A 15,615-nucleotide genomic window follows, 5' to 3' on the forward strand; every position below is an offset into this window, starting at 1 on the left:
CAGTTTGTTTTATAATACACTTCATGTGTTTACTTCCCTCTTCTAAATGGTAACTAATTCTCTTTTTAGTTTCAAAGCTTTGCATTTGGAGATTAAGACTATGTTCGTAATTAATAATATACAGTTTCTTTATTATGATAAAAACACGCACCATAAAGTTTATCACCTTAACCATTTTTATGTGTAGTTTTCTTTTTTTTTCTTTTTGGCTGCATTTGGTCTTCGTTGCTGTGTTTTCGCTTTCTCTAGTTGCAGAGAGTGGGGGCTACTCTCTAGTTGCGGTGCGCGGGCTTTTTATTGTGGTGGTTTCTCTTGTTGCAGAGCATGGGCTCTAGAATGAGGGCTCAGTAGTTGTGGCTCACAGACTTGGTTGCTCTGCGGCATGTGGAATCTTCCCAGACCAGGAATCAAACCCATGTACCCTGCATCGGCAGGCAGATTCCTAACCACTGGACCATCAGGGAAGTCCATGTGTATAGTTTTGTAACATGCGTGTGTGTGTGTGCCACTGAGTCATGTCCGACTCTTTGCGAACCCATGGACTGTATGTAGCCTGCCAGGCTCCTCTGTCCATGGGATTCTCCAGGCAAGAATACCGGAGTGGATTGCCATTTCCTTCTCCAGAGGATCTTCGCCACCCAGGGATCTAACCCAGGTCTCCTGCATTGCAGGCAGATTCTTTACCATCTGAGCCATGAGGGAAGTCCATAGTTTTGTAATAGGGAATTTTAAAAAAGGAGGCAACTCCACAAGTCATACCATCTTGGTCAAGGCTGGCAGCCGTGTGCTTCCCACTCTTCCCTCCACCCCTGGGGCAGATGTGGCTAAGAAATCGTCCTTGTTGACCGGCCACTTCTCCCAGAGCCTCAGAATCCTCTCGACAGCACTGCCTGCAGTCCTCTCTGACTGGGCATATAGATGAGTCCACTTCTAAGCTTATAAGAATAAGGCCTAGAAGGGAAGTGACTCCTCCTCCTCCTGGCTATACAGCACACCAGTGGCAATATCAGGCCTAAAACCCAATTCTCCTGATTTTGTTCTTTTACACCACCGCGCGCGTCCGCGCCCCACACACCCAATTCTCCTGATTTTGTTATTTTCCTTCGCTTTTCTCTCTGTAGCAGATGACGTGTCCTAACTTTTCTTGCATGTTGTCACCTGCGTATTCCTGATGTTTTGCTTTGTTTTGCCCTCATGGGTCATCCTGTGCCCTGTTTGTTTTTCCAGATATGCTGCACCTGGAACTCTTAGTGTCCCAGCAGTGAGCATAAGGGGCTGGTTAGCTTTCTGGGGGCTTTTCACATGTGATTAACTGCTTGATTAAGGACTGGACTGAGCTTCTGGAAGTGGAGGGCAATGGCTCTCATGATCTCTTTCCCTAGGGGAGTCTGGCCGGCAGGTTAGACTTCTGCCAGAATTCAGCTTGTAAGTGTTAAGCGACTTGCTTTCTTTCACTTGATGGCCTTACGTGCTTCGGAAAAGATCTTGGAGCATACATAGAATGACCTCATTTGTCTTGTTGGCTGCAAAATGTGTTTCTCTGGGTATGCTGTCTTTTGTGACTCGTCTTATCAAATGTAAGTTGTTTTCAGCTTTTCTCAGTCCTTGGAGTTTGTCCCCAAGAGCCTTTCTAGGAATGTGACTGATACACCTGATGATGCCTTAGGAATTCCTGGTGAGGTCAGAGTGCAAGGTCAGAGTACTTGACTGTTATACGTATAGGAGGATACCTTGCAGATAACCCAAATGGAACACTTAGTAGGTGCTCGACAAGTAGTTTATACTTGAGTGACTAGTCTGCCTGTCTGGTCATTTCTTCCCCCTCCCTGCTGCTGTCCCCAGAGGCCCCTCCTGCCTCCCTGCTCCCCTGGGAGCCATCAGGCTTTCAATCCCAGTGCCACCCGGCTCTGGCTTGTCCCGCACGTGTGGACGGTCCTCACCCCATTCACCATCCAGCCCCCGGTGAGACAGTAGCCCTGCTGTCCGTATGCGTGCGTTTGCCTTGTTGGGGTGTGAGTGTTTTTCCAGTTTACTTCATAAGATAGTGGCCAGACTGCACGTTTCCTGCTGCATTTTCCACTATCTCAAGAGTCAGCCTTACCAACTGTGAGCAAAAGGTCTCATCTTTTTATTATTCTCCCATGGCATGTTGCAAAACATTAAGTGTGAGCTGGTTTCCTGTGGCAAAAAGTTGACTTTGATTTGTTCTTTTTGAGGTTACTGTGAGTTTATCATAACAGGAGTGCTAAAAATAATTGAGTCTTGTATGGAAACAGCATTCACTTACCAGCATGAACAATAACACGTAGGTTTAGCCCAGAGCAGGAAGATATGGACTTCATCTCGAGATGTGAATTACTGAGCAGAGAATCTTTGGCAATCCTAACTTTTCTCAGTCTGTTCTGACGAGTCATGGAAAAGTACTTGGGCTGTCTTTGAACCACAGAATTAATGCTGAAAATAATCTTAGACCATTTTTGGAGCACCTGCCATGCACCAGATCTCGTGCCTGGAGATCGTCACGGGAAGAAGAAGCCTCCTTGCCAATGGAAAAGACAAGCATAGATAATCCTGCTCATGAGGGGAGCTGTAACAGAGGGCTATTGACAAAGCTGTCGTGTTGTGCTGGTCTGTTTTTCAATATGTGTGAATTATTCGACAGTCGAAAGCAAACTGTTCTGAGAGCTCAAGGAACTTGGGGTCTGGGTGTCTTTGGGGAATTGGGAAGGCTTCAGAGAGGAGGAGACACCTGAGCCAGATTTTAAAGAATAGGTATTTGCCAGGTGGTAGAGGGAGGTGAGAGCGTTGTGGGCCAGAGAAGCAGCGCCTGCAGGCGGCCAGCAGGGTGGAGACCGTGGTCCCGCAAGGCTGGAGCTTGGTGCGAGCCAGCCAGACATGAGACTGGGGCCTCACTTTTTTATGTTTTTATTCTTAGAGCCAGTGGTTTCCCCAGAGGATATCAGGCTCCCTCAGGGAACGTTTGAAATACAGATCCCTTGGCTGTAGCTCAGATGTACTGAATCGGAGCAGCTCAGAGTGGCTGGCATCTGCAGTGTTGCACACCTCCCAGGTTTCTAAAGGACCAGTCAGTCGGAGGGAGACCATTGCCCTAGGAGAAGGGGAGCCCTGGCCTGTGTCAAAGCCTCGCTTCACTCATCTGCAGTTTCATTTTAAGACATGTTAAATGCTGTATTTCAGGCGAGGACATGACTGAGGCAGGGCTAAGATGATAACCCCATGTGGCTCTTGAATGTGCTGTTTTGTCTATAGACCCTCATACTAAAAAAATAACTGTAAACAAATATTGAACTCGAGTTAGGTTTGTTTTTTACAGTGGTGTGGGTTAGAAATTCTGAAACGTATTTACTCTTTATTCTAGGATACCATCTCAGCCACCAGGGAAGCCCTGGATGGAGCAAATAGGCAAATATATTGTGGATAATGAGACTTGCATTTTTTTATTGCCAGAAAGGGGAGTTCGTTACTTCCCCTTGTTTTAGTCACTCAGTCGTGTCTGACTCTTTGTGACCCCATGGACTGTAGCCCTCAGGCTCCTCTGTCCCTGAGATTTTTCAGGCAAGAATACTGGAGTGGGTTTTAATTTCCGTCTCCAGGGGATCTTCCTGACCGAGGGATTGAACCCATGTCCCATGAATTGTCAGGAGGATTTTTTACCATTGAGCCACCTGGGAAACCCTCTCTAGTTCAATTGGAATTGGAGTCATCTGGATGAACTCATGGTTTTATTATATGTAGGTACAGAAATAGATGCGTGTGTGTCCATGTATTTACATTTTTTATTATTTTTAAAAACATTTATTTATTTAGCTGCTCCGGATCTTAGTTGCGGCATGCAAGATCTTTTTAGTCGTGGGCGGTGGGATCTAGTTCCCTGACCAGAGCTAGAACTCAGGTCCCTTACATTGGGAGTGCAGAGTCTTAGCCACTGGACCACCAGGAAAGTCCTCATGTGTTCACATTTATACATATGTATTTTCCAGCTCTAACCAATTGAGAGGGCTTTTAGAACTAATAGCCATGAACAGACTTCATGGTTGTTAACATGCTGAGAACCAGGACTCCTTGGAGAAAGGGCTGGTTTTGGGCCTGGGGTAGGAAATGTACAGATGTGCTTGGAACATCCTGCACTGCCCGAAAGTGAGGACGTGTACAGAGAATCACAGTCGTGTCTGCGTGAAGGTCACAGGAGTCAGTTTGAAGGGGCGCCTACTGATCAAATCTGGGAGAATTTGAGGATCAGGTAAATCATGATCGTAGTTGATTACAGCCCATAGAATAAAATAACTCATGAACCTATACTGATAAATATATAAGTAAATGAGGGAGAATAAATAAATAAATGAGGGAGAGGGGAGAGTTTATTTTTTTTTAAACAGAAGAAGAAGAATAAATACAGCAAGAATGAGGAAGATTAAAAGAAATCTGTGTTTGGCCATCATAGTAGTAGTTTTAAGGATCATTGTTTTAAGGATCATTGATGGATGCTAAAAGTAGGCTGTGAAGCAGCATAGATGTCTTCCCAAGATACTTTTTGATTTATTACAGAGAGAGACTAGAGAACCCAGCAGGTTGTCCCTCCACCAAGAGATCACAGTTAACATTCCAAGAATAGGACAGTAGGTCTCACGCGTCCCGTGTGGACGCACTGAGCAGGTAGGAGATAGTGTAAGTAGCGCCGCTCTGCTGAGCCAGCCAGCGGTGGCCTCTGGTTCTCGGCCCAACATGGGTGATCTCAGCCCAGTTATGGGGAAACATCAGACACACTTGGACTGAAGGAGATTCTATAAAATAAATGGCCTGTACTCTTCAAAAGTGTCATTAAAGACCCAGGAATTCCATTTCAGATTAAAGAAGGATGAAGAGACAGGGTAACTAAATGGAACACGGACTTCCCAGACTGGATCTGAAAGCAGATATATTTTTTTTTGCTTTTGCTTTCAAAGACATCAGTGAGACTGTCAGTAAAATTTGAAAAAGATCTGTTGAGTACATAGTAATACCCTACCGATGGTTAATTTTCAGTTTTGATCACTTTGTGGCTCTGTGAGAATATTCTTGTTTGGGGGAAACACACAGTGAAGCGGGCTTCCTTGGAACCGGTAGGTCAGACCTGGGGCCCGCTGTGGGGATTAGAATCTTTTCTAAGGTGGCCGGTTGTTCTTGGTTCCTAAGTCTAGCCCAGCAAGCTTGGAGTTCATGTCTACTTTCTGCTACCCCTAGAACCTTGATGTCTCCAGATTTGGATTTGGAAGAAAGGCATTTTGGTTCCACTCTGTCGTATAGTTCACCTTATGGCCTCTGTTTTCTCATATAGCAATGGGGGAGACATTGATAACCTCCTCCCAAAGATCATGTATAGGAGAGCCTTAGAAATTGTTCTGTCTTCTTTTAATGTTAACCTTCTTAGTAAAATACTCGGATGTCTCAGAGGAAACTGCCATTTCATGTGTATTCTTCCAGAACTTTCTAGTATTTTGTGCCTCATTCTTCCTCATCACTGCAGAGATTCTTTGGCAAGGTTTCTTATAATGGACAGTTTTAACTTTTTTATGGTTAGAAAACTTAGTTTCCTTGACTCCTCCTTCCTCAGTTCCCCCTGCCCCCGCCACACTCCCAGCCTACCTGTTTTTATGATTTTTAACTGACTTTGTCTCTAGACCTCAGCTTGATTGGGTGATCAGTTCTCTTCAGGAGGAACTTCTTATTTTAGAACCTGTAACCTTTGCACACCAGCCATTGCCAGTAGCTGGGCCCGGTGCTACCCCGCCGGTGTTTTGCTGTCCAGCGATGACAAGAACTGCTGAGGAAGAGACGGCCACAGGGAAATGGGTTCCGATAATGGGGCAGCCTCTGAGTGCTTGTTGATTTGCTGCTGTCATAACCACAGATGTTTAAAAATAATTTGTAGGGAGGGAAGAAGAAAGAAGTGGTGGGTTTTGTTGTGTTTCTTTTTTTTTTGTTTGGTTTTTTTTTTCTGGTGCCACTTGTCTTATCAGTGGTACAAAACGCAGACCACAGTCATTCAGAAAGGAAGAAGGCAGTGCCACACAGAGTGGAGAGGTGAGGGGGAGGGCAGAGGTGAGCCGTGAGTGCAGTCCTGGGCTTCACTGCCGTCAGCGGGTAGAGACTCTTGCTGGAGAACCAGCTCTGTTAGGCTTGTGCTCCATTCCTCAACCTGAAAAAGAGGCACATAACCTGGAGTCTGCCACTGGGGTCACAGGGATTAACAAATGCGGGCCAGGCACATCTTGTGCATTCATAATTTTTTTTACTTTTTAATTTTTATTGGCATATAATTGATTTACAATGTTGTGTTAGTTCCAGGTGTACAACCCAAGTGACTCAGATATACATATACATGTGTTCATTCTTTTTCAGATTCTTTACTGATAGAGATTCTTACAGAATATTGAGTAGAGCCCCTGTGCTATACAGTAGGTCCTTGTTGACTAACCAACAAGGCACTCTCATGAGAGCAGATCTTACTATGACCATCTCATTTTCACAGACGGAAATAGAGTCTGAAAGAAGCTTAAGTCATTTGTCCAGGGTCACCAAACCTAGTAAGTGTTTAAGCATCCCCCAATAAATACCACGTCCCTCAAAGCGCTCAGTCAGACTTCAGCTATTCACCTTACTAATTAATACTTATGGCATTATGTCCATTTTTTAAAGTCTGAACATCACAAGAACCCGTGACGTTTTCTTGTTCCACTTCTGCAGATGGGAAACTGAGGCCCACCGTGGCCAGATTGAAATAATGGGCAACATTGTCAGCAACCTGCCTTGTCTTCTCTGCAGGCCCGTGTCTCCCCCACCCCCGTTGTTAGCTTGTGTTTGAGCTGCTCTCGGGCCCCAGCCCAGCTGCGATTCTGGTTGAAAGCCTCACATCTCTTCCCTGACTGTCAGACAACAGTCACGGGAATGTCCTGTGCCATCTTCCCTGGGTAAGAGCGGTTGGTGGAGAGCAGCAGATGCCCAGAGTCAAGGTCATGTGCCACTCAAGTGCTGGGCTGGAGAAAAGCCCCTGTCTCCCTGCTGCTTGTGACCAGGCAGGGGAGTGTGAATGGAGAGGGTTCTGTCAGAACAGCTCTGTGAGCCGAGGGTGCGGCTGGCCACGCTGGGAGACGGGGCCAAGCACTCGGGGTCCAGGGAGCTCCACACTTGGCCTCTATATAACCTGCCTCAGCATTTCAGAATGTTTATGTCCCCTTCTTTTTGTAAGTTACAGACTTCTCAGACTGCTCCATTGTAAAGATGAGAGTCAAGCTCAGGAATCATTAGACCGTTGTTTTGTGGGTTTTTTTTTTTTTTTTTTAAAGAAGAGAAATGGGGGACTTCCCTGGTGGTTGGGATTCATGCTTCCACTGCAGGGGTCACGGGTTTGATCCCTGGCTGGGAATGCTGCACAGCACAACTGGGGGGAAAAATTGTTTTTAATTTTTGTTTTAAAATAATAATTGTTTTTTGTTGTTGTTGTCTTTTAAGGAGAAATAGAATATTTGGCCAGATGGAGTCTGAATGGGTGGTTTGCATTATTCTAAACTGATGGATTCTGGGATGGGAAACTAAGTTCATTTGAAGTGGTTTTCTTTTTTCTTTTCTTTCTTTTTTTTTAAATTTTATTTTATTTTTAAACTTTACAATATTGTATTAGTTTTGCCAAATATCAAAATGAATCCGCCACAGGTATACCTGTGTTCCCCATCCTGAACCCTCCTCCCTCCTCCCTCCCCATACCCTCCCTCTGGGTCATCCCAGTACACTTTCTTTTCTTTTTTTAAACCAGTCTGTATTCTCTCTTCTCTCTGCTTCCAGGGAGGCAGTACAACATAGAGGTTAGAGGTGTAGTGATTTTGGAATCTATCAGAAGCCCAAGCCTTAGTTTCCCACCTTGGACAGGAGGATGGTCACAGTTGCACCCACCTCATTCTGTTTTTATTAGAAGAGCTCGTTCTGAGTATAGGCTATTACCTGCCCCTGTTTTAAAAACCTAAATGTTAAGGAAACAAACATGTGACTAAAAACTGCTTAAACATAATTTTGATAGCTGAATAATACTCCATTTGGTCAATCTGTCATATTTTATATGCGTGCTTAGTCGCTCAGTCATGTTCAACTCTTTGTGATCCTATGGGCCGTAGCCCACCAGGCTCCTCTGACCATGGGATTCTCCAGGCAAGAATACTAGAGTGGGTTGCCATTTCCTACTCCAATCATATTTTATGTAATCATCCTATTATTGGATGTGAGATTGTTTCCAGATTGTGGCATAAATAACGGCGGCAACCATTTGCACATAATTAAATCACTGGCCACAGGGCCTGACCTTTTATAAAGCCGCTCAGTACTGCACCTTTGCACGGCTGGGTGAGCCAGTCTCTCCGCTGCATGCTCAGGTTGAGTAATCTGGGTCTTTCATTTGGTAGGCAAAACCCAGCAGGTCATTTCTGAGAAGCAGGACTCCCCTTTCTCCCATCAACAACTTTCATCCAGCTGCCTCAGGTTTTCTTCAGAAGACAGCAAGCTGTAAATAACCAGACAGCTTTCTTTCTCTCTCTGCTGAACTGAGATGGAATGTGGTCAGAGACTAGCTTTCATTGGCGAGATGAAAGGATGGCCAGGACTTGGTGCTCAGCAGGGGTGTTTCAGAAAAAGTCTTCAGGGCAGGCCAATCTGGGGGTGAAGTTCTCTGGAGAAAGAGGTCAAAGGCCCGGGCGGCCGTGGTGACAGACAGGGGCTTATGTGCGTGCCCTCTGTGGACTGTGGTCTCCGCCTTTTGGGTCCCAGCACGGCTCAGCATATGGGGTGGAGGTGGTGTGCAGGTGCTCAGGAAATGTTTGTGGACAAGAAAATAAATGAAGGAATATGTGCATGCACATACTTTCAAGTTTCTGGGTTAAAGAGGAACACTAAGAAAGGTAAATGAAGCGGGTAGTGGGGTGGAGCTGAGCTGAGCAGATGACCAGATGCCACCAGATGCCTTGAAAGGTGAGAGAGGCTGAGAGCCAGTAGGCCCTCATGGGGGTTCCGGGAGACCGTGCCTCTGCTTCCTCCAGCCCAGCCCCTTCCCTCCTTTGAGCTCCACGCCCGTGGACCGGCTCTTCTGCATCTTTGGCCCTCAAATGTGGCCTTGAAAAGCAGGCTTCTATCTTGTTTCCCTCTTGAGGCAGATGTGGTACACTGTGTGTCTTTTTTTTTTTCCTTTTTTTCTCTGGCTGAACATTCCTTGGTAAGAAACAGAACCATCCTGGGTATCTTGCGGTCTCCATTCAGTTCAGTCAGCACAGGAACAGGCTGGTTAGATCTGTGGGGGCCTGTGCCACCTTGTTGTGAGCCTTCTCGCCCTGTGACTCCTTTCCTTCCTTCTCCAAGCACCGACACTTGCTCAGTGTGTGCCGTGGGGGCCCGCCCCGTGCTGGGCACTCAGTAGGTAATGGTGAATGTGACAGATGTGTGTCTGCCCTGCAGAGCCCCAGAGGCTGGTGAGGAGACGGGTCCATCTTCGTACAGGTGAGCCCACACTTTGACTATGAAGTTTCAAATTGTGATGGAGACCATGAAGGCCAAGAGCAAGGTGCGGAGAGTTACTGGAGTATGCACGATTTAGAGCCAAAGCACGGTCGCCTGCTGAGCTCACTGTTGAGTTGGTGGTGGTCTCAGTCATGTGAGGAGTCACAGCATAGGCCAGTGTGTCAGCCTCTCTGAGGGCCATGTGGGTGGGTTTATGGAGGTCGGACAGTTCCGGAGTAGCACCATGGACCCGACGCTCCCCTGGCACCGGCCAAGGTGCCTGGCCTGTATTCATTCTGTTCATCCTTAAACCGCATGAGTTCAGTGCTGTGATGCTTCCCATTTTATGGAGGAGGCTTAGGGATGTTGTCAGGGTCCAGTGTTACAGTGATTTAGATCAGGGGTCAGAGCTATCTGCTGGTTCCAGGCTGCCCAGGCCCGGGGAAGGGCTCTGCACAGAGAGGGCACAGTGGTCCCTGATGAGCAGCACGGGCAAGTTCCAAGGGCAGGAGGTGGCAAGGGTCAGCGTTCAGGCCTGGAGGACCTGCCGAAATGTGGTGGTTGTGCCTGGTGGGCAGGGGGTGTCCGGCTGCTCGGGGAGACCGCCCTCTCCTCCCCGTCGTGCTCGCTCAGCTCCTCCTCTCGTGCTGCCTCTCGTTACCGTGCATTGTGATGTGTGTCGCCCTCACACATACTCGGAACGGCAGAGCGTGCAGCTTGCTCTGTTGCACTCGGGCCCCGGCACAGAGGCTGTGCTCGCTGTGTGTTTATTGAATGAACAGTTGACTAAAGAGGAGACCTGGTGTCTTGCCTTAGGAAATGGGCTGCTGGCTAAGAGGATAACTCGCCTTTTCATTTTCTTGGAGATGTATGTCACCCAGGAGTGGATCCGATTTCCAGGCCATTCCCAGAGATGATGAGTCTCTTGAGTGAGCCAGTTTGGGGAGAATGTTGGGAAGCACCAGTGGTGTGAGGCGGGGGTGTCTGGTATAGAACAGTTCTAGGCACCAGCCAGGCAGTTTTACAGAGATTTGGCTTTCTTCCTTTAGATGAATTCTTTTGGGGAACAGCAATTGGGTTGGAGCTAGTTTGCAACGTTGACTTCATTTTTTTTCCTACAAAAATAATGGAGTTTTTGAATGGCCTTAGTGATTATGCTAAATATAATTGTGCCATTTAAATGCAATGAAAGTTTTCAGAAAGAAATAGAATAATTAATAATATAGCTTCCCAGATTCCTATTATAACACTAATCTAGTAGTCTGATTCAGATTAAATTTGAATTTGGGTTAATTTCTCTTTGCAAAAGTAGTAGTTTATCCACATGTACAGTTTTTCTTCTAATCCAGGAAAAGGTGCTTAGTGTCTCCCTTTCAGAGTTTGTCTCCTCCGTTGCATGGGCGAGTCCTGAACTCTAGCAGAGACCCCAGTCTGTCCTCAGTAGCAGTGAATGTCACCCCCCACCTCCGGACTTCAGCAGCCTGAGTTAATTAAAAGGTTCAGAGGAAGTTAATCAAGTTTGGAACTCTGATTTTGTGCAGTGTTTTGATATGTTTCGATGAGTCATCTTTTGGCATCCCTAACAGTATTTGATCTTCACAGAATAGTTTCATAATCTGGAAACTGGCTGGGAGGTGCTCTCCAGAAATGCAGAGTCAACAGTGATGTGTGTATGTCTGGCCATTTGGGAGGGCAGATGACAGAACAAAGAGGAGACTTTAATAAGCAAGAACCCGTCAGGGGCTCCGGTCAGTTCTGAGGCTGCTGCCCGTCTAGAACACTGGGCTTCTTCCCGCCCCCTCCAGCCCTGCTCACTGGAGTGCTGACATTAAAGGAAGAAAAAAAAAAAAAGAGTACAGAATACAGCCTCTGTTTGCTTTGCTGCAAATAAGTGGCTGGAGTGACTGGCCCCCGTCCCGGAGGCCCTGCGCGAACTTCAGATGTGGTCAGTGAGGCCTCTAGACGGTGCCAGGCTGCCGGCCCACGTCCAGGCGGCCCGCACCAGGAACAGGCAAGGGGCCCAGAGAAACAGCGGGGCCAGCTGCTGGCGGCCTCTGCTCGTCCTCTGAGCGCCGCCTTCTTTTTTTCCGAGATGAAACCGGTCTTACCCTCTGAAGATGGATGGGCCAGGGCTCCTATGGCCCCTGCCTCCTCTTCTCACCCGAAGAGCTAGGAACTTAAAATGAATGGACCAGTTGAGAGAGAGCAGGGCCCGTCTGGAAAATGCATCTCACCAAAATGTGGTCGAGCAGGAGTTCTCTTAAGGTGGCGGGCAAAGAGCCAGACCACCTGGGGTCCTTGGGCTGCATTCCTCATGGTCCTGGATTTCTGCTGCGTCAGTTAGGGTTCAGAAGCAGAGATTCTGAGTGCCAGCATTGGCAGTTCTGTGCCACTCCTCATTGGCAGTCCCATGGAAAAAACTGTTCAGTCTCTGGACTTCAGTTCCTTCACCTGTGAAGGGGGGAAGCGAGCGTATCAGGACCTCCCTCCCTCCCTTGGTTATTGTGGACATAAAAGGTTTAGAAAGGTGCCTGGCATGGAGTAGGCACTGTTTGTTTTGGAGTTGTTACAATAGTCTGAGTTTGCTTCAAGAGCTGTGTTCCATAACCAGAAGGTGAAAAGTTTTGCGGCGAGGGCTTAAAAAATGAGCCTCTCTGGTGTCCCTTGTGACAGTTCGTGCTTCTGCCCAGTGACACAGAAGAGGCAGGGCCCCAGCCGCAGTCCTGCAGCCTCATTCGCTTCCCACCTGCTTCTCCCTGGCCCTTGGACTGTGCATTACAAGCATCTGCTCAGGCAACACTGACGTGCACACTGGGTCTGTCTTCTCCAGAGTGATGGACAGGATGAGGGCTGACATTTGATACCGTCCGCTTAGAATGTCCTCTTGACTGGACCGGAGATTTCCAGGTTCATTTGTCTTCACAGGACCTTGCTGGCAAAGAGGCTCGGTCTCAGTGATTCCTCACCACTTCCACAGCCTTTCCTCCACCCTGTCCCCACACACTCGCCTGAAGGCACTTGTTTAGTCCAGATCAGAATCCCAGCGACACATCTGCAGAGGTAGAAGTTGAACTTAGGTAATGGCATGTCCGTGTTAGCCAGCATCCGGATGGACATTGGCTTTGAGTTGGCTGCCAAATGGTCGGGCCGAATCAAGGGTTGTAGAAGCTGTATTCTTGGAAGAGAGAGGAGAGTAACATTCCCAGACTGCAAACAGTATCCGAAGCAGGTGTTCTGGAACCTTCTAAAGAAAAGAGGACAAGCCCTCTGATGTGCAGAGCCCTGTCCAGGGCGTGTGACTAGCAGTCTTTCTCAGATACTGGCACTGAGAAAAGCATAGCCCAGCAGCAGTTTGCATCTTCTTTAACCCGGACCTCCACTGTGTGGGGTCTTCTGAGAACTCTGTATAACTGTTTATGAACTTCTCTCAGGCTGCAGTGGAGCTGTCTGTCCTGGCCTTTAATATCCTGTCCTCCCCCATCACCTTCAGGCTGCAGAGACCTTGCTCACCACTGGACTCTGGCACCTAAGTCCACCGGGCACACCTAGGTCAGCCCTGCTCACTCATGCTGGCGAATGAATGAATTCTTACTACTTCTTGGAGAGCTGTTCTCCACTGGGCTGCTCATCACAAAAACTGTGTGTGAGTCTGAAGAAAACAAAGAGAAGGTTGATGATTCCCTAGTCTGAGGTTAGATCCAAACATTTGCATTTTTAAAGAGCCCCACAACAATTGCCCATTCACCTTTAACTTTTAGAGGAGAGCTCCTTGTACTGAGAGGGAGGGAGTATGATTTGGGGGATGAGTTCACTTTTTCAGTGAACTCGTCAGCAAACACTGATGAGACTTAGTGGAAGCACTTGGTGAACTGTGAGTGTGAAGGGCCCTCCCAGGGCCCCCCAGGATCTACTATCTCTCCCTTTGCTCCAAAACAGCCTGTGTGCTGTGGGAGGAGCACTGCCTGGAGAGGAGGCTCTGCCTGCCTTGGAGAGCATGGTGGGGACAAGAGTGCCCCCCAGCCCGCCTGCAATAACATCTGGACGAGGCAGTGGAAGGGGCTCATGTTTTGATCGGTCTTCTGTTCATGCCTGTGTCTTTTCATTTGGCTTACAAGTTCAAGTCTTGTTCAGGGCTCGTTCCACGGTAGCTCTGATTTGCTGCCATCATCTGAACACTTCCTCTAGTTCACATCCAAAATGAAACATCCCTTTCTGGAGGTTGACGTAGCAGTAGTATTAAGTACGGGAGGGTTTGTTTGTAACGATCCGCCTGTCTGATGTGTCCGAGCCCTTGGCTGGCCTCTTCTGGCTGGAAGCAGTTCATCCTTTGAACTTGTGCCTAGCATGCATGCCTCCTCCACCTGACGTCTCTCCTGGGTCAGAACAGGGCCTTTTCCCTGCGCTAAAAGCTTCTTGGACCTTTCTTCCCAAACCCACACAGACTTCACTCATGGTGCTGACGCAGGGAAGCTTTGCTTAACAGACCCTATAGAGGATGTCAGACTCTGTTGTACTGTCATGGCTCTCGTCACAGGAATTTTAGTCATTTTTGTCATTATTTGATTACCTTTCTGACTGTGTTTGTTGAATAAATGAAAAGTGTTAACCTTTCACTTGGCCCACATTTTAATTAATGTACTTCCTGTAGAATGAAAAAAATTTGTTTTATTATCAACATTTGTAAGTATTTATTACGAAAAAAATTATTGAAGTACTGTTGATTTAGTGTTGTGTTAATTTCTGCTCTACAGCAAAGTTGATTCACATATACAGACATTCTTTTCCACTGTGCTTTATCACAGGTTATTGAATATAGTTCCCTGAGCTATACCTTAGGATCTTGTTGTTATTCCGTTCTATATATAATAACTTACATCTGCTAATCCCAAACTCTCAATCCGTCCTTCCCCTTTAGCAGCCACGAGTCTGTTCCCTGGGTCTGTGAGCCTGTTACTATTTCGTAGATAAGTTCATTTGTGTCGCATTTTAGATCCCACGTATAAGTGATATGTGGTTTTTGTCTTTCTCTTTTTGACGTACTTCACTTGGTATGATAATCTCTGGGTCCATCCCTCTTGCTGCACATGGCTTTATTTCATTCTGTTTTGTGGCTGAATCAATATTCCATTGTGTATACACACCACAGCCTCTTTATCCGTTCATCTGTCGATGGACATTTAGGTTGTTTCCATGTCTTGGTTATTGTGAATAGTGCTGCTTTGAATATGGGGCTGCATGTGTCTTTTTGAATTGCAGTTTTGTCTAGATACATGCCCAGGAGTGGATTGCTGGATCATATGGCAACTCTTTTTTTTTTTTTTTTTTTTTGAGGAACCTCCATACTGTTTGCCATAGTGGCTGCACCAGTTTACATTCCCACCAGCAATGTAGGAGGGTTCCCTCTTCTCTGTAGCCTCTCCAGCATTTATTATTTGCGGATTTTTTTTTTTAATTGAGGGCCATTCTGACCAGTGTGGGGTGGTACCTACCTCTTTGTAGTTTTGATTTGCATTTCTCTGTTGGTTAGTGACATTGAGCGTCTTTTCATGAGCCTGTCAGCCACATGTATGTCTTCTTTGGAGAGATGTTCATTCAGGTCTTCTGCCCATTTGAGTTCTATGAGCTCTTTGTATGTTTTGGAAATTAAGACCTTTTTTGATCACATCATTTTCTTTTCAGTTGTGAAAAGACTTGCTTTTTTAACCTGGCTTCTTCCTTTCCCAGTGCTCCTGAAGTTTCGCACAGATAAAGGAAGAGATCCTAGTTCTGATACCTTTGGGGAAGATTCTGAGTTGTTGCTCCAGATACGGAATGATGTGCTTGACGCCCTGGGTGTCAATCCTGATCTGCTTCCTGAAGACTTTGTCAGGTTGGTCTGACTATTTATCACAGTTGAGTTTAGATTGATAAATGTCTGTGTTTAGCATTTGCCCTAATTTGGAGAGATGCTTTACTAAGACTGAAAAGCCCTGAGGAGAGAGCCTCCTTTGCCACATTCTGCCACACACACACCCACACCCACACCCACCCCGCAGCCCTCCGCCCCTCTGTTGGTATAACAACAGTATATGAAAAATGGAG

At 46.8% G+C, this 15,615-nt stretch overlaps 1 protein-coding gene across 5 annotated transcripts in view; it reads left to right on the top strand.

Annotated features, from left to right (window-relative positions):
- SAE1 (SUMO1 activating enzyme subunit 1) overlaps positions 1-15,615 on the top strand; it is a 62,258-nt gene that overhangs the window by 37,002 nt on the left and 9,641 nt on the right. For 3 of the 5 annotated variants that reach the window (XM_005219191.5, XM_010815008.4, NM_001081711.1), the window contains 1 exon segment: positions 15,259-15,403. The exons of the other annotated variants lie outside the window; for them this stretch is intronic. In XM_005219191.5, coding sequence (XP_005219248.1) covers positions 15,259-15,403 — 145 coding nt within the window. 5 annotated transcript variants of the gene reach the window in all.

The sequence above is a fragment of the Bos taurus genome, chromosome 18 (assembly GCF_002263795.3).
Source record: "Bos taurus isolate L1 Dominette 01449 registration number 42190680 breed Hereford chromosome 18, ARS-UCD2.0, whole genome shotgun sequence".
Lineage (NCBI taxonomy): Eukaryota > Metazoa > Chordata > Mammalia > Artiodactyla > Bovidae > Bos > Bos taurus.